At 34.8% G+C, this 21,672-nt stretch overlaps 3 protein-coding genes across 8 annotated transcripts in view; 1 reads left to right on the plus strand and 2 right to left on the minus strand.

Annotated features, from left to right (window-relative positions):
- The window catches only part of nuf (rab11 family-interacting protein nuf), a 93,815-nt gene extending 87,916 nt beyond the window's left edge, over positions 1 to 5,899 (minus strand). For 5 of the 6 annotated variants that reach the window (XM_065348097.1, XM_065348096.1, XM_065348094.1 and 2 more), the window contains exon 1: positions 5,361 to 5,899. The gene's annotated coding sequence lies outside the window, so the exon portion shown is untranslated. Of the gene's footprint in view, positions 1 to 3,579; positions 3,598 to 5,360 lie in introns of those variants that run through there. The other variant, XM_065348093.1, reaches the window with a different exon arrangement.
- A 5,726-nt stretch (positions 5,900 to 11,625) lies between these two features.
- LOC135834259 (uncharacterized) lies at positions 11,626 to 12,654 on the minus strand. Its single transcript, XM_065348100.1, has 5 exons — positions 12,368 to 12,654; positions 12,185 to 12,244; positions 12,064 to 12,102; positions 11,899 to 11,958; positions 11,626 to 11,815 (listed from the first exon to the last, which is right to left on the minus strand). Exons 1-5 carry the CDS (start codon positions 12,457 to 12,459, stop codon positions 11,713 to 11,715), a joined length of 354 nt encoding a protein of 117 aa, XP_065204172.1. The 5' UTR covers positions 12,460 to 12,654; the 3' UTR covers positions 11,626 to 11,712.
- A 5,136-nt stretch (positions 12,655 to 17,790) lies between these two features.
- LOC135834260 (mpv17-like protein) lies at positions 17,791 to 19,781 on the plus strand. The gene is made up of 5 exons (XM_065348101.1): positions 17,791 to 17,968; positions 18,492 to 18,616; positions 18,945 to 19,039; positions 19,120 to 19,232; positions 19,337 to 19,781. Exons 2-5 carry the CDS (start codon positions 18,494 to 18,496, stop codon positions 19,543 to 19,545), a joined length of 540 nt encoding a protein of 179 aa, XP_065204173.1. The 5' UTR covers positions 17,791 to 17,968; positions 18,492 to 18,493; the 3' UTR covers positions 19,546 to 19,781.
- The last annotated feature ends 1,891 nt before the right edge of the window (positions 19,782 to 21,672 follow it).

A 21,672-nucleotide genomic window follows, 5' to 3' on the forward strand; every position in this document is an offset into this window, starting at 1 on the left:
AAATTTTTTACATATACTTTTTTGCAATTTTTGTCGATGAAGAGGAATTTTTTTTACAACTGTTCGGTAAAAAAAAGTAAATTAATTGAGAAAATTTTGCAAAAACCGAGACTTTTTGTATTTTTTTGCCAAAACCTGACAGTTTTTAGTAATTTATGAGAAAAAAGTGAAACTGTAGCAATTTTTAGCAAAAAAGTTAGTTTTTTTGAAATAAAATAAAGCAACATTCTTGAGCAATTTGGTAAAAACCGAGACTTTTTCAAAATTTTTATCAAAAAGTAAAACTTTTTGAAAATCTTTTGCATCTACTATTTTGCAATTTTTGCCAAAAAATTGGACTTTTTCACAATGTTTTGTTTACGAAGTAACTCAATTGAGAAAATTTTGGCTAAAAGCAAAACTTTGACAAGGCTTTTTAGCAATTTTTGGTATCGTAGCGAGACTTTTGGCCAATTTTTGGAAAAAAAGTTGGGCATTTGAAAATTTTTTGTAGCAACAAGAGACACCTTTTTGCAATTTTTATCGCTAAAAAGGAAGTGTAACACGTTGGAAAGTATGAAATCTTTAATTATTTGGCACTTGTTGATCCCAAAATAAATTGCCTGCTGAAATTTCAAATGCTGAAATTCATTTTTCAATTTTGACGAATTTTTGAAAATTGAAAGAACTAAAAATGGGAAAAAATAAAATCTCAAATTTACCTAGAAAGCGGAAATTTGATTTGTACCACACTTTCAACCTCCTAACTCGATTTCTGATGGTTTAGAACCATTTTGTAGCCTCCAGCACATTTTCAAATTCCGCAGTTTTTGCAAAAAAGCTGTAAGCGGGGCAAAATAGGGGGCTGAACTTCATTTTTACCCTAATTTCATCGTTTTTTTGAAAATTAAAGATTGCGAAAATCCACCGGAGGCTCCAAAACAGTTCGAAACCATCGCCAATCGACTATGGAGGTCAAAAATTGAGTACAAACCAATGAGTCATTTATGGTAGAATTTTTTTTTTCAAATTCTATTTTTGGGCCAAGTTTGAATTTATTTGCCATAAAATCGAAAAATGAATTTGAGCACTTGAAATTTTGGGTTTTCACTTTTGTAACTTTTTGCAAAAAAATCGACTCGTGTCCAAAAAAATTAAAATTCGAAAATTCGAGCGATGATCTGAAAAAAAATTAGGACAATTCAAAATGCTGAATATGCACCTAATAGTCCGGAATATGATAATAAGAGTAATTGCACCCCCCCCACCGATCCGATCGACAGATCATGCAAAAATTCATCACCTGTCAAAATTTCAAGGGCTAAAGTGCGTTTTTCGATTTTTGGTGAATTTTTGAAAATCCAATTTAGGCCAAAAATGAGGGGGAAAAAATCAAAATTTTACCAAATTGACCAAGAAAGCTGAAATTTGGGATATACCCGATTTTCGACATGCCAAATCGATTGGAAACGGTTTCAACCCGTTTTGAGCAGTTCTGGAGCCTCCAGAAGATTTTTGAAACTCAAAATTCCCACAAAATTCCATCAAATTGGAGTTGTAAAGCTGAAATATTTATTCTAAAAACTAATTTCAATACGCTACGAAGTATTGCAGGAGAATTTCAAGTCATTTTAGAGCCTCCAGCGACTTTTGGAAGTTACTGGAGCCTCCAGTAGATTTTTGAAACTTGAAATTCCCGCAACATTAATTTATCAAATGGAGTTGGCGAGCTGAAATTTACTTCGCAGACTACATGGTGGTTTCAAATGGTTTTGAAGCTTCCAGCTACATTTAGGAAATTTCAGTTTTCCAAAAAAAAACGCCATACAACCTTTCAAAAAGTCGCTGGAGGCTCCAAAATGACTTGAAATCCACCAGCAGTAAACTTCGTAGCTTATTGAAATTAGTTTGCAGAATGAATTTCGACTCTCCATCTCAGTTTGATGAAATTGTGGGGAAATGTCAAGTTTCAAAAATCTACTGGAGGCTCCAGTAATTTTCAAAAAAGTCGCTGGAGGCTCTAAAATGACTTGAACCCACCTGAAGTCATCTTCAGAGGGTGTTAAAATTGGAGTGTAGAGTAAATTTCAGCTTTCCATCTCCATTTGATGAAATTTTGTGAAAATTTAGTTTCAAAAATCTGCTGGAGGTTTCAGAAATTTTCAAAAAGTCGCTGGAGTTTCCAAAAGGAACTTGAAATTCACCTGCAGTATTTCGTAGCGTATTGAAATTAGTTTTTAGAATAAATTTCAGCTTTACAACCTCGATTTGATGAAATTTTGTGGAAATTTCGAGTTTCAAAAATCTGCTCGAGGCTCCAGAACTGCTCAAAACAGGCTGAAACCGTTTCCAATCGATTTGGTATGTCGAAAGTAGAGTATATCCCAAATTTCAGCTTTCTTGGTTAATTTGGTAAACTTTTGATTTTTTCCCCTCATTTTTGGCCTAAATTGGATTTTCAAAAATTCACCAAAAATCGAAAAACGCACTTTAGCACTTGAAATTTTGACAGGTAATGAATTTTTGCATGATCTTTCGATCTACCTTTGTAAAGTTTGAAAAATTTCGTGCAAGTCCTATGTTGAAACGCAAAATCTGCTATTTCGGCTGACCTGTCAATCAAAATGACCGCCATTTTGTAAGTAAGCCCAACTTTTTTTTGGGAAAGTTTGCTTTAACATGTTCTTTAGGATGTCCCCTTTAAGAAAAAAGTTGTCCCGGAGGATCAGCGAGGGGGGGTGCAATTACTCCTATTGTCATATACCGGACTATAAGATTTACAGGTCGGTTTTTTGGTCTGAACATGAGAAATTCCAAGAAATGAAAATTTTACTTCTGTTTTGAAAATCTCGGCTCTCTCGATGTGATAGACACCCTGATGTAGGTACATTACATACCTATAACCCTTCAAAATCTGGAAATACATCAATTAGATCAGTTTCATCCTTATCCTTCTTTCTGTCTCAATCGAAAGTTTCGCAGGGTAGGGGGGACGGGGACGAATACTTTAGAGGTATACTGGAACTTTTAAATCATAATCATAACTTACTGCTTATGTGTAGGTACTATTAAAACTAATCGAGTACAGTGTGACTGCAGCTTCTAATTCTATACTTTCTCAAACGAATCGAAATCGAAAAATATCGAAAATTTGTACAGATTTCTCTGGATTGACAGCAGAAATATTCAGGTTTGACGAGGAATACCCGAACGAGTTGTTTATTCGCTTCTATAAAATATACGTATGACGAGAAGTACATCTCACGTCGTCGTTGTAGGTATTCGAATGACGAATACGAATGGAAAAATTCATCTCTGCATACCTTCAACTATATGGATGAAAATTCGATTAAATCTTTCTTCACGTCGAAGAATACAAAGAATCAGTAAACTGATGATCGGATTTTTCGAATTCTCTCGCACACACGTATGTAGTAGTAAACACACGAGTCGACGTAAAAGTTCATTAACACGTTTCTTGGCTCTATTGTTATCCATCTCGAGCAGGTACAGGTATCTTTCTTATGATACAAACATATACGTATTGTAGATAGTTACGTAGACGTACATAGCGTGTATCTATTATCTTTCTTAGCTTACCTATGCTATGTACTCTGAACGAGAAAATATATATCGTCGAACGTGAGCGACAAATCGATACAGATCGAGCTAGATCATTGTTCTGTCTGTGTGTGATTCTGCAATTCACATATCAATTGGAAATGGAAAGCCTGAAGCCTGCATCGCGATAGAGAATCACCTATGGAAACTGAAAGAATACCTACAACATAAAGGTGAGATGATGGTACTCGTAGTATATTATGTACAATATTATCGAGCTCGGAATCCACCACCAGCACACTTCGCATTACTCATCGAGCAATTCGTGGCAACACAGCACTGTGCACACGAACCCAGCAAAGCAATCAACACAGGTAACTCGTCGCTGAACAAAGACCGAGAAAGATCTCGTCATCGGCCGAGCATTTTATAAACTGGTTTCTAGATCTGTGTGAAGTCGTCAGCTCTAGCACCTTAGCTAAACATTCAGCGCCACCGATTCTACGCTCATCATAGGTGAACTGTTCTGTGTACAGTCTACCTTTCCATGAGCTGGAAATAGGTAGAAAAAAAATCAACATATACCGTAATAGTCGCTTTGCATAGCTGCGTTATCTCGCTGGTAACCGGCTTTCCAGTACACTATCGTGTCCAGCTCCAGTAAATCTAGGTCACAGTTGTGTGAGGTACTCGTCGTAAAAAAAAAATGGTCAACCAGAGTACATTTCCTACAATCACACTGTACACTGTTTGTGAGGTGTAAATGTATTTTCTTCACGATGAGGATGAAGACGACCACCGATGCCACCGACGAACGAGCGACGCTTCCACAACGATAAATATTCATCTTGGCAACAATAAATCACGCTTTGACGTCTAATTAACGTCGTTACGTGCCAATTAGCTCAATAGCGTCTTTGTTTTGTTGTTCTTGTTGGCCACAACAGCGGCGAGGATGAGGTGAGACGAGGTGTTTTATTTATTAATTCGTTTTATACGCAGACGACGATAATTTCGATTCGATTAATTTACACGAAAAAATTAGTTTTTCGGTGTAGAAATGTACGCCAAGTAAATCTTCATTATCTTCGTGCTTCTCTTCCACCTCCTGCTGGTTCTGTTGTGTGGTTTTTTTTTACCATTTCGTGGCGTGTAAGGTAGGTAAACATGTCTCGGTTTATATCGAGTAGGTAATTATTCGATCGATGAAATATACAAATATCTGTGTCAACCTCACAGCCACGTTCACGTCGTTCACAAAAATGAAAGTGTTGTCGAATATGTCATTTAAATAAATGATCGACGAGGCTCGAGTTAGAGGTAGAGTAAATACACCGCAGCAGATTTTCATCAGGATATTCGGGCTCATCGTATTCGATGATAGATTCCATCGATGGCATCGTTGAAGAGCTTTGGATGACTCATTCGTACATTAATCAGATGATGGAATTGAGAAATTGCATTCTGCGTTGTCTTTGTGGCTCAGGTTCGCAGGTATTCCAAGAATCAGCTGATGAAGATAGGACGAACGACAAACACACCAAATAAAACGATGTTAGGTAACCTGAACTCTAAAGTGCTGAAAAAAATACTGATAAAGCAGTTTTAAAATTAAAATAAGTCACACTGTACTCGATTAGGTAGGTAGATACTCGTATGACCAATCAACTAACCGTTTATCATACCTACCTACGTAGTATTGTACGTAGGTAGGTATTTGTTTCACGTGCGTCCCAGTAAACATACCTATCTATCTATTAGGTGCCTTTAATTACAATAAAATAACATTAAATGAGAGAAAATACGAGTAAATAACTCACATTCGATCGTGTCAATCGAAGGAATAATTTTTCGACCGCTTTGCGTATCCAATTGGGCGAAAAACACTTCACGATACATTTACCGGATTGCGTGATATTTCATTCGCACTTCGCATAGGCTTCAGGCATAAATACTCGTACATACACTTATTCTACGATATTATAACTTAATTTCCGACACAGAACTAATCACATTACGAAAACAAACCGTATACTATACGAAATTCATAAAAAGATACAGGTGAATGAAAAAAACGAAAGGAACATATGTGTATGGCACTGGTTGATATTACACATTAATACAAATACTACTGCACTATTGCCGAAGAGAACTACACCACATTGTCGTATACGATTCACATTCGCGAGCAAAAATTACATACACGTCGACGACGGATTTTTAATTTATTAAATATACGTAAATATACGTACAAATATTTAGAATGAAAAATAATTAATTACACTCGAAATTCCGAAAGCATACACGTAATACGCGAACCACAGCCTACCGCACAGTTAGAATAACTCCGTGTATAATCGCTCGTGTGACGGTCGGTACCAGACTTGGCGCGACAAGACGAATAACCATCGCAATGTTGCCACTGAAATGAAGTTTAAAAATTACCCAGATGGTGGGAATGAAAATTCTCTTCAGTTGAAACAAAAAAAACACTCACGCATTTGGCGTGAGAAAACCGACTTTTCTTCAAAATAAAAATCGTTTACGAACGAATTGATTCACTTATTTTGAAACTTTTATAATTATAGCAATTTTGATCTGTTTACAATTGAATCGAATCATTTACGAACGATTGGCGATTGAATAAATTGATTGATTTCTTCGTGAATCATTCGCAGACGTCGGACACGGATTAATTCATTCACGATTAATTCGCTTTTGTGAAACCATTGTATAGGAATTGATCCGTTTTCAACAGTGATTCGTTCGCGAACGAATCGATTCATTCTCGAAATTGTTGACGAATCATTCACGAACGAATTGAATAATTTTTAGTGAATCATTCGCGAACGAATTGATTATTTTGTAAAAGTGACTCGTTCGCGAACGAATCGATAATTTTTTATGAATCATTCACGAACGAATTGATTCGTATAAGTGACTCGTTCACAAACGAATTGAATGGTTTACTCTATTTTTGATGAATCATTCACGAACAAACTGGTCATTTTGTATAAGTGACTCATTCGCGAAAGAATCGATTCATTCACTCAACTTTTGGTGAATCATTCACGAACGAATTGAATAATTTTTAGTGAATCATTCGCGAACGAATTGGTTACTTTGTATAGGTGGCTCGTTCGCGAACGAATCGATTCATTTAATCAATTTTTGATGAATCATTCACGAACGAATTGATTTGTATAAGTGACTCGATCGCGAAAGAATTGAATAATTCACTCAATTTTTGATGAATCATTCACGAACAAATTGATCATTTTGTATAAGTGACTCGTTCGCGAACGAATCGATTTATTTACTAAATTTTTGATGAATCACTCGCGAACGAATTGAATCATTTATGGTGAATCATTCGCGAACGAATTGATTATTTTGGATAAGTGACTTGTTCGCGAACGAGTCTATTCATTCCCTCAACTTTTGGTGAATCATTCACGAACGAATTAAATAGTTTGTAGTGAATCATTCGCGAAGGAATCCATTCATTAACTCAATCTTTGATGAATCATTCGCGAACGAATTGAATCGTATGAGTGACTCGTCCGCGAAGTAATTGATTCATTAACTCAGTCTTTGAAGAACCATTCACGAACGAATTGAATCACTCACTCAATTTTTGGTGAATCATTCACGAACGAATTAAATAATTTTTGGCGAATCATTCGCGAACAAATTGATTCTTATGAATGACTCGTTCGCGAACGATTCGATTCATTTACTCAATTGTTGATGAATCATTCATGGACGAATTGATTATTTTGTATAAGTTATTCGTTCGCGAACGAATCGATTCATTAACTAAATTTTTGATGAATCACTTGCGAACGAATTAAATCATTTTTGGTGAATCATTCACGAACGAATTGATTATTTTGGATAATTGACTCGTTCGCGAACGAGTCTATTCATTCACTCAAGTTTTGGTGAATCATTCACAAACGAATTCAATAATTTGTAGTGAATCATTCGCGAACGAATTGATTCATTAACTCAGTCTTTGAAGAATCATTCACGAACGAATTGATTTGTATAAGTGACTCGTTCGCGAACGAATTGAATCACTCACTCAATGTTTGGTGAATCTTTCACGAACAAATTAAATAATTTTTGGCGAACAATTCGCGAACAAATTGATTCGTATGAGTGACTCGTTCGCGAACAAATCGATTCATTTACTCATTTGTTGATGAATCATTCGTGAACGAATTGATTATTTTGTATAAGTGACTTGTTCGCGAACGAATCGATTCATTAACTCAATCTTTGATGAATCATTCGCAAACGAATTTATTTGTATAAGTGACTCGTCCACGAACGAATCGATTCATTGACTAAATTTTTGGTGAATCATTCGCAAACAAATTGATTTGTATGAGTGACTCGTTCGCGAACGAATCTATTCATTTAATCAATTTATGATGAATCATTAGTGATCAAACGAATTGATTTGTGAAGTGTCTCGATTGCGAACGAATTGAATAATTCACTCAATTTTTGTTTTTGATGAATCATTCACGAACAAATTGATCATTTTGTATAAGTGACTCGTTCGCGAACGAATTGATTTATTTACTAAATTTTTGATGAATCACTCGCGAATAAATTGAATTATTTTTGGCGAATCATTCGCGAACGAACTGATTTGTATAAGTGACTCGTTCGCGAACAGATCGATTCATTCACTCAATTTTTGACTAATCATTCACGAACGAATTGATTATTTTGGATAAGTGACTCGTTCGCGAACGAGTCTATTCATTCACTTAAGTTTTGGTGAATCATTCACAAACGAATTGAATAATTTTTAGTGAATCATTCGCGAAGGAATTGATTATTTTGTATAAGTTACTGGTTCGCTAACGAATCTATTCATTTAATCAATTTTTGATGAATCATTCTTTCATTCACAAACGAATTGATTTGTATAAGTGAGTCGTGACTCATTCAATTTATGGTGAATCATTCACGAACGAATTAAATAATTTTTGACGAATAATTCGTGAACAAATTGATTATTATGAGTGACTCGTTCGCGAACGAGTCGATTCATTTACTTATTTATTGATGAATCATTCGCGAACGAATTAATTTGTATAAGTGACTCGTTCGCGAACGAATCGATTAATAAATTATAGAATTGATCAATGCGTTGGCGAATGATTCGCCAAAAATTCATCAATTCGTTCATGAATGATTCGACAAAAATTGAGGTACTATGTAGGAATCGTAGAGGCCTAGTAATATTTCAAGTTTCATCGAAATCGGTTCATTTCTTAAATTGGACATTTCGTGTCAAAGAGTTGGCTTCATTAATAGTCCAAGAGCTATACCCACTGCGATTGCCCTGAAATAACTGAAAGCTGGGACTGGTCTCAAAAGTTAGTATACATACCCCTATTTTAAAAGCACTCGGTCTGCCGATCCGCAGCTGCTGCTTTAAAGCTCAGCGAAAGCTCAAAAGTTCACAATTTTTCTGAACTTTTGCCCGAGAAAACTGATGGCTCAAATTGGTGCTAAATTATAGCATTTTTCTCGCTGAATCCGAATATGTAGGTCTGCCGACCCTAAAGTGCTGCCAAAGCCCCGCCAGACTGGTTTAAAAGGGGGTCAAATTTCGCAAATTTCATCTTTTTGGGCTAAATTCGCATAAAAAGCTATAAAATCGATTTAAAAATGATTTTCAAGCAGTTTGACGAAATGCTCCAAGGGTAAGATGATTTTTAGATACCAAAATTTTTCAAAATTTTCATTTTTTGGGGGGTGGGACATAAGGGGGGTGTCGAAAAATTCACCAAATATGGCCTTACGATACATCAAAGTATATGTTTTTTGGCCCGCAGAATTCGATTATGGCAATATTTTTCACATCATCTGGTCCCCCGACCCGCAAGAGGGAGCGAGCATGTTGGAAAATGGGACAGTGTATGAGTATATGGGGAACATTTAGAGGAACATTGCAAGTGGAACACATAGGAGGAGGTTGTTTTAGGAATAAGTATTGATGGGTGAGTAAAGAGTGTCCAGTTCGAAGGCGAGTTAGTATTACTTCTGAACGACGGTTGGGTTGTTCAGATGTTTTCCCGAATGATGCAGAGTTTTTAATACTTTTTAATTTATTTGTGTTAGGAATTTGGGACCAGTAGGAGTGGAACTCATCAAACATGATCTTTTTTGCATGTAATTTTAAGTCAGAAAGGGGAACTGGTATGTTTGCTATAGGTAGATTTTTGAAAGCCTGTTTAGCAGTTTTGTCAGTAATTTCATTACCTTCTATTTGAGAGTGTGAAGGGATCCAACATAACACTAAATTTTGAAGCTGAGGGGTGGACTGAAGAAAATTTACAATTTCTTGAGAGATGGGATGAGAGTTTTTTGATTTATAATTTTTTATAGATAGGATTGCAGAGAGTGAGTCAGAGAAGATGACAGTTTCGTTTTGTAAGAAGTCTGTAGTGTATAAAATAGCATATTTTATTGCATACAATTCAGCAGTTAGAATGGTGCATTGAGAAGGCAGAGCAATAGGAGTGGTAAAGTCCTTTTGAGTGAAAGCACAACCTACAAATTGATTTGATTTTGAACCATCTGTGTATATATTCGATTAAATTTTTCATATTTGTTTAAAAGACAGAGAAAATGTTTTTTGAAAATTATTGGATTTGTTTGTTTTTTATTAAATTCTGTTAGGGAGAGGTCAATGGTAGGATTGTAATTTTGCCAGGGTGGTAGTAGGTTAATTGGGAAATGTAGGATATTGATATTGTTAGAGTCAATATCATTAAGAAAATTACCAAAATTTGTAGGGGTAGATTGCATATTAGTGGAGTATTGTAAGTTAATGTTAAAGTTTGAGTTGGCTTTGATGTTTAGGAAGGATTATTTTAGCCCGAAAATTAAGACTTCCATGTCAAAAATCGATACTTTTGCAATATTTGATCTAACACGATCGAGCATGTTTAAAATAAAAAATAAGTTTGAAAATAGAATTCCGCATTAAAAATTAATCACGAACAAACTCGATTACTTTGCAACATTCGATCCGACGATCTCATAAATGAACAAACATGTTCGAAATGATTTTTATTAGCTCCACAAATAGACCCCCGTGTAAAAAAATCGATCATGATGGAAAATTTATTCATTGAATCCCAAAAATTGATTCAGATCATATGGAGCAACTTCTACGTGCTGGTTAATTTAAAAATTCGAGACGGTTGTACCTGAACAGTTGTTCGCTTGAGTCAATTTGTTCCTATCTTCTACAAAAGAGAATTTATTACAGATTTTAAGCTTCTAAAAATTAAAAAATAAATGGAAACTATTTACGTCCTACATATAAATGGGTAAATCAATTGAAAAAATTGTTACCTTCATCTTCAATTCACATCTTTTAAAAACTTGGTCATTTTATTCGGCAAAATTCGTATTTTTTCATACATCAGTCGGTTATAAAATTTTCAGTCGATATCCCCGAAAAAACGTTTCTATAGCTTTGTCCATATTCAACATCTAAGTACAGAAAATTAAGAGTATAGCTCATAAGGAGCGTGAGTGGGTTATTACCTATTAGGGTTACAAATTTGCAGCATGAAATTGCAGGAAAGATTTTTTAAGGGTTAGGTAAATACTTATTTGCACAGCTTCGAATTTTCCTTAGACTAAGCTCTGGCACATCTAACCCAAAAAAATGTTTTTGAGGTTTTCCAATTTCAACTTTGTATTAAGTAATGATTTTCGGAAATGAAGCTAGAAAGTGCATATCCTTATGTAGATGTAATTTTCAGACTGGTATTATGTACCTACACCTGTAACGATGAATTGCTCTGCAGAGAGGACAGAGGAGTTTCTTGTCTATGCGCTGAAAAGAATTAAAAATACCTCAAAATTCAATTTTCCAAGATAGGCTACAGTATACCTAGTAGGTATTGCTATTCTGTACATATATCGAAAGTACCATTTATAAAAAAAATCGAATTCGATGATTTAATTAAAAAATTCTCCTAAGCTAAAGGCAGAAAATGGTTATTTAAAATATAAAAATCAATTAAAATTAAATTTTGAATGTTGATGTTTTTAAAATTCAATTTTAATATAAAAAAAGATACAATAATTTAGAAAAAAAAAGTTTTTTAGAAAAGAAAAAAATATAAATCATTCAAATGATTTTTTCCGAATTATTCGGCGAGGTCGCCTCCTTCTTCCAACTGACTGGGAGCCTCTCTGGGGCACTGATGGTGTTGATACCACATTAGATCTTAAACAAAAAAGATTCAGTCAATGAAAAAAAAAACTATTTTTCGTAGGGTGGGTCACAAAAAATGAATTAAAAAAAGTTACCCTTCGTTCACATCGAAAGTCGTCTGACAATGATTTAATGATACCCGCACTAAATTTGATCTTTAACAGAAAAAAAAACAAAAACAAAAAAAATTATTTGATAAAAACAATTGATTTTTGGAGGGAGGATTGTGAAAAGTAGATAAAATGAAGAAAAAAACTTACCCATTGCCGGATTTTGTAGGACAGAAGAACACACTAGATCTTGAACAAAAGAAAATCAGTCAATGAAAAAAAAATCAATTTTTGTTGAGTGGGTTACAAAAAATAAATTAAAAAAATTTACCTGTTGCTCACGTTGAAATCCGTCTGACAATGGGATAATGATATCTGTAATATATTCGATCTTCAACAGGAAAAAAAAACAACAAAAAATTTGTAGGTAGATTAAAACAATTATTTTTTTGTTGCGGGGGGTGGGTGGGTGGGTCGGTCGGTCGGAGAAATAAGTACATAAATAAAAACTTACCCATTGGAGTTGATTACAGATGAGCCTGACAGCAACATGAATAATCCAACGCATACGAAAATAACAGCAATCCCACATTCAACGAAACACATTTTGAATATCAAATTGAAAATCAATAAAATACATATACACTGCAAGAGACTACAGATCAACAAGTACTGATTTCAGGTAAACCTAGACCAGATAGAAGATGAAATTTAAGAGGGTGTGGTTTCTTTCACCCTAAAAACAGGTACGTAGGTACCTTGGTGAAATGAGTAGCTAGAATTTTGTATTTTTGCCTCGGCTAAAGCACAATGACATTCGCCCCCATTGTGATTCGAACAGGATTTCAATAAGATCATTTTAAGAATACCTACAAATAGTCATCCGCATTGAACACAATAGAATAAATATCAAATAGGCTCTTAACATACCTACAAACCCTTCTCATATCCCCTCGCTTATATTAAGGGATTGCAGTGGTGCCAGAAATCTTTAATACAGGTGAATAGATCGTTAAAATCAACATTTCCAGCATTCTAATCAATACCATGATACTGTTTTGTACAAAAAAAATTTCTTGATGGTGGAAAGGTGATAAAGTAGAGAATGGAAGTGAAGGTTTAAAAGCCATATTAAACTCAACATTGCCATCTATTTGCATCAAAGCAAGATCTTTATTTTTTAATTAAAAAATTATCATTTTGTAATCAACTTTGACCCTTCCAACTACAGGGGTCGATTCTAAATCCCAAAATAACCCCATTCCCTAAGTTTGACTTTATTTGATCGATTAGAATCGGTTCCAAGTCATAGAATGTGAAAATCATCATTGTGCTGAAACGTATAAATAGGTACTTAAGTATAAAATGTCTGATCTACACTGCAAATAGCCCCATTTTTTACAAAAATTTGGCTTAAAATCCACTTTTTTGACTCTGGAAAGAAGTCAAATGGGTTTGGAAGGTTTAAACCGGCAAAGGGCACTTCAGGTACATTCTCCCAATGTACTGTGAAAATTTGGACTCTCTAGGTCAATTTGGAGGGGCTACAGGCTGTTCTAAAAGTCAAAAACCACATGAAAATAGGCGAAAAATCCACTTTTCTGATTTATCACCTTGGAATGAGGTCAGATCGGGTTGGAAGGTCGAATCTTACATAGGGTACTTAAGGTACAACCTCCCATTATACTGTGAAAATTTGGGTCCTCTAGGTCAGTTTGGGGCGGCTGTAGGCTTTCCTAAACGTCGAAAAACACGTAAAATAGCCAAAAAATCCACTTTTTGACTCTGGAAAGGGGTCAAATGGGGCTGGAAGGTTGAAACCTGCAAAATCCACTCGAGTGGCACCATCCTATTGTATGCTGCACATTGGGGCTCCTTAGGCCAATTTTAAGAGTGGGGTGGGGTCAAAAATAGGCTCAAAATTAGGAGTGTTCCACTTCAAATGGGGCGGAAATGACCTAGGAATCTGACATTTGAATATTATGTTGTTTACAATGGTAATATGTACTCACCAATGGTATGAATTTGGGCTCTTTTTATGAATTTGGGTCCAAATTATGCTTCTCCAAAAAAATGACCTTTCTGTAATTTCAAACTTTGACCCTTCCAACTGCAGGGGTCAATTCTAGGTCCCAAAAGAACCCCATTCCTCAAGTTTGATTTTATTTGATAGATTAGAACAGGTTCCAAGTCATAAAATGTGAAAATCATCATTGTGCTGAAACTTATAAACATAAAATGTCTGGCCTACCGCAAATAGCCCCATTTTTTAAAAAAATTTGGCTAAAAACTTTAGAAAATTCAGAATTCAAGAAATAAAATTTTTCAATTCTCCCCACTTACACAATTTCTTCCCAATTTTCCCAAATTCCCAAGCTTTTTCCAGCTCTCACCTCATTTTTTCCAGAAATTCACAACTTTCTGTCTAAATAGTCCGGCATATGACAATAGGAGTATTTGCACCCCCCCCCCCACCGATCCTCCGTGACAGCTTTTTTCTTAAAGGAGACATCCTAGGGAACATTTTAAAGCAAACTTGCCCAAAAAAAAAATTGGCCTTACTTACAAAATGGCGGCCATTTTGATTGGCAGGTCAGCCGAAATCGCAGATTTTGCGTTTCAACATAGGACTTGCAAGAAATTTTTCAAACCTTACAAAGGTAGATCAAAAGAGCATGCAAAAATTTATCATATGTCAAAATTTCAAGTGCTAAAGTGCGTTTTTCGATTTTTGGTAAATTTTTGAAAATCCAATTGGTAGGTCAAAAATGAGGGGAAAATCAAAATTTTACCAAATTGACCAAGAAAGTTGAAATTTGGGATATACCTATTTCCGACATCTCAAATCGATTGGAAACGGCTTCAACCCGTTTTGAACAGTTCTGGAGCCTCCAGAATATTTTTGAGACTCGAAATTCCCACAAAATTCCATCAAATTGGAGTTGTAAAGCTGAATTTTATTCTAAAAACTAAATTCAATACGCTACGAAGTACTGCAGGTAACTTTCAAGTCGTTTTGGAGCCTCCAGCAACTTTTTGAAAATTCCTAAAGCCTCCAGCAGATTTTTGAAACTTTAAATTTTCACAAAATTTCATCAAATGGAGATGGAAAGCTGAAATTTACTCTACACTCCAATTTTAACACATTCTGAAGACGACTTCAGGAGGGTTCAAGTCATTTTAGAGCCTCCCGCGACTTTTTTGAAAATTACTGGAGCCTCCAGTAGATTTTTGAAACTTGAAATTCCCGCAACATTAATTTATCAAATGGAGTTGGCAAGCTGTTTACTTCGCAGACTACATTGTTGGTTTCAAATGGTTTTGAAGCTTTCACCTGCTTTTAGGAAATTTCAATTTTCCAAAGAATGCCATATATAACCTTTCAAAAAGTCCGTGGAGGCTCCAAAACGACTTCAAATCCACCAGCACTCAACTTCGTAGCGTATTGAAATTAGTTTGCAGAATGAATTTCGACTCTCCATCTCAGTTTGATGAGATTGTGGGGAAATTTCAAGTTTCAAAATTCTACCGCAGGCACCAGTAATTTTCAAAAATATCGCTGGAGGTTCTAAAACGACTTGAACCCACCTGAAGTCATCTTCAAAGGGTGTTAAAATTGGAGTGTAGAGTAAATTTCAGCTTTCCATCTTCATTTGATGAAATTTTGTGAAAATTTAAAGTTTCAAAAATCTGCTGGTGGCTTCAAAACGACTTGAAATCCACCAGCAGTCAACTTCGTAGCGTATTGAAATTGGTTTTTAGAATAAATTTTAGCTTTACAACTCCAACTTGATAAAATTTTGTGGGAATTTCGAGTTTCAAAAATCTGCTGGAGGCTCCAGAACTGCTCAAAACGGGTTCAAACCGTTTCTAATCGATTTGACATGTCAAAAATAGGGTATATCTCAAATTTCAGCTTTCTTGGTCAATTTGGTAAAATTTTGATTTTTTCCCTCATTTTTGGCCTAAATTCGAGTTTCAAAAATCTGCTGGAGGCTCCAGAACTGCTCAAAATGGGTTGAAACCATTTCCAATCGATTTGGCATGTCGAAAATAGGGTATATGGCAAATTTCAGCTTTCTTGGTCAATTTGGTAAAATTGTGATTTTTCTCCTCATTTTTAGCCTAAATTCGATTTTCAAAAATTCACCAAAAATCGAAAAACGCACTTTAGCACTTGAAATTTTGACAGGTGATGAATTTTAGCATGATCTTTCGATCTACCTTTGTAAAGTTTGCAAGTCCTATGTTAAAACGCAAAATCTGCGACTACGGCTGACCTGTCAATCAAAATGGCCGCGATTTTGTAAGTAAGGCCAACTTTTTTTTGGGCAAGTTTGCTTTAAAATGTTTCTTAGGATGTCCCTTTTAAGAAAAAAGTTGTCCCGGAGGATCGGCGGGGGGGAGGGGGTGCAATTACTCCTATTGTCATATGCCGGACTAAAATGTTTCCGTCTTGGTAGCCCCTTATTACCCATTAGGGCTTAATAGGGCACGCCTCTGGGATCACATGCTCTTTCAGTGAGGCAAATTTAAACTCGATCAAAACTGACGAGTTGTGTAGAGGACCCTTTGTTAGTAAAATATACCTACCTAATGTTAGCATAATTTTTCTGATGAAATTTACTTTTTAAAATGGAATGTAAATTTTTGATCATGGTTGTTTCATAAGAAATACCTACCCTTCATTTTAATTATCCATGCAAATAGAGTATGGTTAGTCTACCTAGTTTACTTTTACAATGTATTCATGTCTTCATTGTACATATACCTACAATCCTACATACAACATAAATAGTAAGCTACTCGTCAATTCAAATAACATCAATCAATAAATTGCCAAATCAAATTAAATGGCGCTACGTTTAATTTAATTTACCATCTGCGTTATTGAATTTTTAACGACAAATTAAGCCCCATAAATTTCACTATCAAGTACGCATTACGATTAGATGATTAAAAACATAGAACGACATCGCATACATTAAAAAAACTGTGATTAGTTGACGGAAGCTCATCGATCAAAGGTCTACAAATGGCTTTATGAATAATCAAATTCAAAAACTAGAGTAGGTACATAAGTAGGTAACTCGATACACATACAGCTTTACGAGTACGTAGTACCTATATCGTCATAAGAATGGAAGTGGAATTAATTGAGACGTCCGCAAGTTGAAATTCTACAGTAGCACGGAATTTCGAACACGATAATTTATTTTAATTGCCTCTCTACCAATAATTTGTAATAATATACTACACAAAAGAAACCGCAGCATAAAAATCAATGCAACTATTGAAATCGATCTGTGCAAATTCTCGCAACGAACGACGAAACCGCAACATTGTTTTTATTCCGGTGACTGATTTGAAAATATACAGTTACCAGAGAGTAATTGTCGGTTTATTCGAATATTGCATTGTATAACGGTTCACATTGGAGTCTATAAGTACAACTATAATAGTATCTACAGTAGCTCATATTTCGTCGTCCTCTGTAGGTACCTACTTTATCTGGTACGAAAATGGGTTTCTTATGCACCATTATAAATAATGAAAATTTATTTCAACGTAGACATTATCGTTTTAGGTAAATAAGGGCGTCGTTGTTTGAGAAAATCCAACTTTAAAACGAGTACTTAGGTGTACGAGAGTCTACATCAGTCTATGACAATTAAGGTACACTCTTCTAACTCACATAGATCCTGTACAAAGTATGAAGCGAATCCTTCCCCTTTTTCATGGAGAAAGATGCAATAAACCGAGCCGAATACGGAAACGTACACATTTATAAACGTCTTTATAAAAAGCATTATTTACATTATTGTCATAGAAAGTCCGACTTATACCGGTTTAAATCAACACTATCTACGTTATTAAACGAAAGTATACTCAAGGTTGAACTGATAAAACGATACTTTAGCTTATGAATTAATACAATTCAAGCTTTAAATTTCCATATTAACATGTAGTTCGAACGTTTATTTACTCGTAGGTGCGCGTTCAAAGAAAACCATTTGTCGTAAAGTTTCGCTCAATCAATGAATTTTTCAACATAGATCGCTTATGTAACGAGGAAAATTTGCGTAGGCGCCATTCAATTAATCATACAGCACAAGTAAGTGATTTAAAACGAAAAAATATAAATTTTCAGTATTCTTATAACGGAAATAGGTGTTACTGGCAGTGAGAAAGCTTTCTAATTTGCAAAAAAATGTACATTTTCTTGATATTTGATTTATTTGATTAATCAACTACAATGGTACAATGTTTTGTGGTAATTTCTACTCTAAGAAAGTTACAATTTGTGAATAATTTATGAAACGTAATTTTTTTTCTTTATTATTCCTCATTATTGTTCATAGTTACTTACTCGATTTATTTAAAAAAAAAAAAAAAAAAAAAAAAAAAAACATTGAAACCATTAAACTTGATGCCAATTAAGAGTGAGATATTATTCAAAAAAAAGAGTAATCTGATTCCCAAATGTTTCCAACGTTCAATGAACTCGAATATGTACCTGTTGCTTTCATTTCATTTCATTCGCCGAGCAACGATCATGAAATTTATGAGAGAAAAAAAAACACAACATACAACATCAGTAATTCATTATCATCTTAATTCTCGAATTTTATTTGCAGAAATGGCCCTGAATTCGGTGAAAAATTTATTTAAAAAATATCCACTGGCCTCGAACTGCGTTACGTACGGTTCGATGTGCGTTGGCGCTGAATTTTCGCAACAATTCATCAAGAAACGGATTTTAGTAAGTATTTAATGCTGTTCTATGTACAATCTACATTACACATGCTCGTGTTGTACATTTTTTTATGATACATAATCTGCTGAATCGAGTATAAAATGATAAAACACAACACGTCACGAACATGTGTTTGACATACACTAAAACTCGTGGAAAGAATTAAAATTTTAATGGGACAGATTTCGAGATGTCGTATAATTTGCGAATGTTTTTCGTATTTCGTAACGTTGTTTTTTTTTCGAAGCTCCTCGAATAATTTTTCACTAGGTATGTAGAGGAGATTCATATTTTAATAATTTTTTTTTTTTTTTTTTTTTTTTTATCATCGAAGAAATCACCAAACACTGATGAAAAAATAGATATCGAAGCACTGAAAAGATACTCAGTAATTGGATTTGTTATTAATCCGAACATATTATATTTCTGGTGAGTGAACCACACCACACCTTTCGAAATACCCATTGCATTTACGATGAAATTTAATTTAAAATCGGTTTATTGTACAGGTACAAATGGTTGGACAAAGCGTACGTGGGCACAGCTACGAAAATAGTTGTTAAAAAAGTTCTCATGGATCAATTTCTGATGACGCCGCCACTATACGTAGTATTTTACACAGGTGATAACTCTACCTACGATGAGTAAATTTTCCAGCAATTTTTACCGTTGAACGGCGGAAATTCGTTAATTAATTTTTTCCTATGCTTGTATTTTTGTACACAGCTATGAGTCTAATGGAAGGAAAACAGGATCTCCTTGAAGAATGTAGATCTAAGTTCATACCAACGTTTCAAACAAGTTGTTTGTTTTGGTTGCCAGTACAGACTATTAATTTTTTGTTTGTTCCAAATACGATTCGAGTAGCGTATGTGGGAACGTGTTCATTTGTATGGATTAACATATTATGCTGGATCAAAAGGAAGGAATTATAGAGAATTTTGCATTTTAAACGATATAGGTGTAATATTTTGCGAGGAATATAGTGTTGTATCAGCTCAAATAGATTTACCTAGTTGATGAGTATTGCGAAATTATTATACGTTGTAAGTTGTATTACAAGTTATTCGTATCGTATTATAGATGGATAGGTACGATGCAATGGCATAGTAATCGAGTTGGATTAAGAAATTTGTATATTGGATGTGTGCGAATGTAATCCTTTTATATACGTATTTGAATTTGATTTCACGTTTCGATAGATTGCAGTAAGAATTAATAAATTGCATCTCTCTGGGTGTACGAATACGTGTAAACATCCACATCAAGAAGGTATATACAGAACAATGCACTTGTTCCTGTACACATCTCTAACAATTAACAATTCTATATGGTAAAAAAATATGCAGTAAGTGTCGTACAATGGGTGATTCGATCACTGACTCATAATGCCTATGTGCTAATTAAATTGTTGGCTCAATTCGGTACCTTATTTAGCATTAAGAAATATTAACCATTATCGCGGTATGGTATCTACCTACTCAGTAAATCTGTTGATGAATCAGAACAACATGATTTTTTTCTCATTTATAGGAAAGTAGTCCGGCATATGACAATAGGAGTAATTGCACCCCCCCCCCGCCGATCCTCCGGGACAACTTTTTTCTTAAAGGGGACATCCTGAGGAACATTTTAAAGCGAACTTGGCCAAAAAAAGTTGGCCTTACTTACAAAATGGCGGCCATTTTGATTGACAGGTCAGCCGAAATCGCAGATTTTGCGTTTCAACATAGGACTTGCACGAAATTTTTCAAACCTTACAAAGGTAGGTCAAAAGATCATGCAAAAATTTATCATCTGTCATAATTTCAAGTGCTAAAGTGCGTTTTTCGATTTTTGGTGAATTTTTGAAAATCCAATTCAGGCCAAAAATGAGGGAAAAAAATCAAAATTTTACCAAATTGACCAAGAAAGCTGAAATTTGGGATATATCTTATTTTCGATATGCCAAATCGATTGGAAACGGTTCCAACCCGTTTTGAGCAGTTCTGGAGCCTCCAGCAGATTTTTTAAACTCGAAATTCCCACAAAATACCATCAAATTGGAGTTGTAAGGGTAAGGCTGAAATTTATTCTAAAAACTAATTTCAATACGCTACGAAGTACTGCACGTGAATTTCAAGTCGTTTTGGAGCCTCCAGCGACTTTTTGAAAATTCCAAAAGCCTTCAGCAGATTTTTGAAACTTTCAATTTTCACGAAATTTCATCAAAATGAAGATTGAAAGCTGAAATTTACTCGACACTCCAATTTTAACACCCTCTGAAGACGACTTCAGGTGGGTTCAAGTCGTTTTAGAACCTCCAGAAATATTTTTGAAAATTACTGGAGCTTCCAGTAGATTTTTGAAACTTGAAATTTCCCCAAAATTTCATCAAACTGAGATGGAGAATCCAAACTCATTCTGCAAACTAATTTCAATTCGCTATGAAGTTGACTGCTGGTGGATTCCAAGTCGTTTTGGAGCCTCCAGCGACTTTTTGAAAGGTTGTATGGCGTTTTTTTGGAAAATTGAAATTTCCTAAAAGTAGCTGGAAGCTTCAAAACCATTTGAAACTACCATGTAGTTTGCGAAGTAAATTTCAGCTTGCCAATTCCATTTGATAAATTAATGGTGCGAGAATTTCAAGTTTCAAAGATGTACTGGAGGCTCCAGTAATTTTCAAAAAGTCGCTGGAGGCTCCAAAATGATTTGAACCAACCTGAAGTCGTCTTCAGAGGGTGTCAAAATTAGAGTGCAGCGTTAATGTCGGCTCTCCATCTTCATTTGATGAAATCAAGTATCAGAAATCTACTGGAGGCTCCAGTAATTTTCAAAAAATCGCTGGAGGCTCCAAAATGACTTGAACTCTCCTGAAGTCGTCTTCAGAGGGTGTTAAAATTGGAGTGTAGAGTAAATTTTAGCTTTCAATCTCCATTTTGATGAAATTTCGTGAAAATTTAAAGTTTCAAAAATCTGCTGAAGGCTTTAGGAATTTTCAAAAAGTCGCTGGAGTCTCCAAAACGACTTGAAATTCACCTGCAGTACTTCGTAGCGTATTGAAATTAGTTTTTAGAATAAAA

Source organism: Planococcus citri, chromosome 2, assembly GCF_950023065.1.
Source record: "Planococcus citri chromosome 2, ihPlaCitr1.1, whole genome shotgun sequence".
Taxonomy (NCBI): domain Eukaryota; kingdom Metazoa; phylum Arthropoda; class Insecta; order Hemiptera; family Pseudococcidae; genus Planococcus; species Planococcus citri.

Bases quoted from the DNA above. Each gene is read 5' to 3' on its own strand.
- LOC135834259 (XM_065348100.1), bottom strand. From the start codon at position 12,459: ATGTGTTTCGTTGAATGTGGGATTGCTGTTATTTTCGTATGCGTTGGA. The intron at 12,103-12,184 runs GTAAATTTTTTT...CTTTTGTTCAAG, and splicing joins GATTTCAACGTGAGCAACAG to ATCTAGTGTGTTCTTCTGTC. The intron at 11,816-11,898 runs GTAACTTTTTTT...TTTTTGTTTAAG, and splicing joins ACTTTCGATGTGAACGAAGG to ATCTAATGTGGTATCAACAC.
- LOC135834260 (XM_065348101.1), top strand. From the start codon at position 18,494: ATGGCCCTGAATTCGGTGAAAAATTTATTTAAAAAATATCCACTGGCC. The intron at 18,617-18,944 runs GTAAGTATTTAA...TTATCATCGAAG, and splicing joins TCATCAAGAAACGGATTTTA to AAATCACCAAACACTGATGA. The intron at 19,040-19,119 runs GTGAGTGAACCA...TTTATTGTACAG, and splicing joins CCGAACATATTATATTTCTG to GTACAAATGGTTGGACAAAG.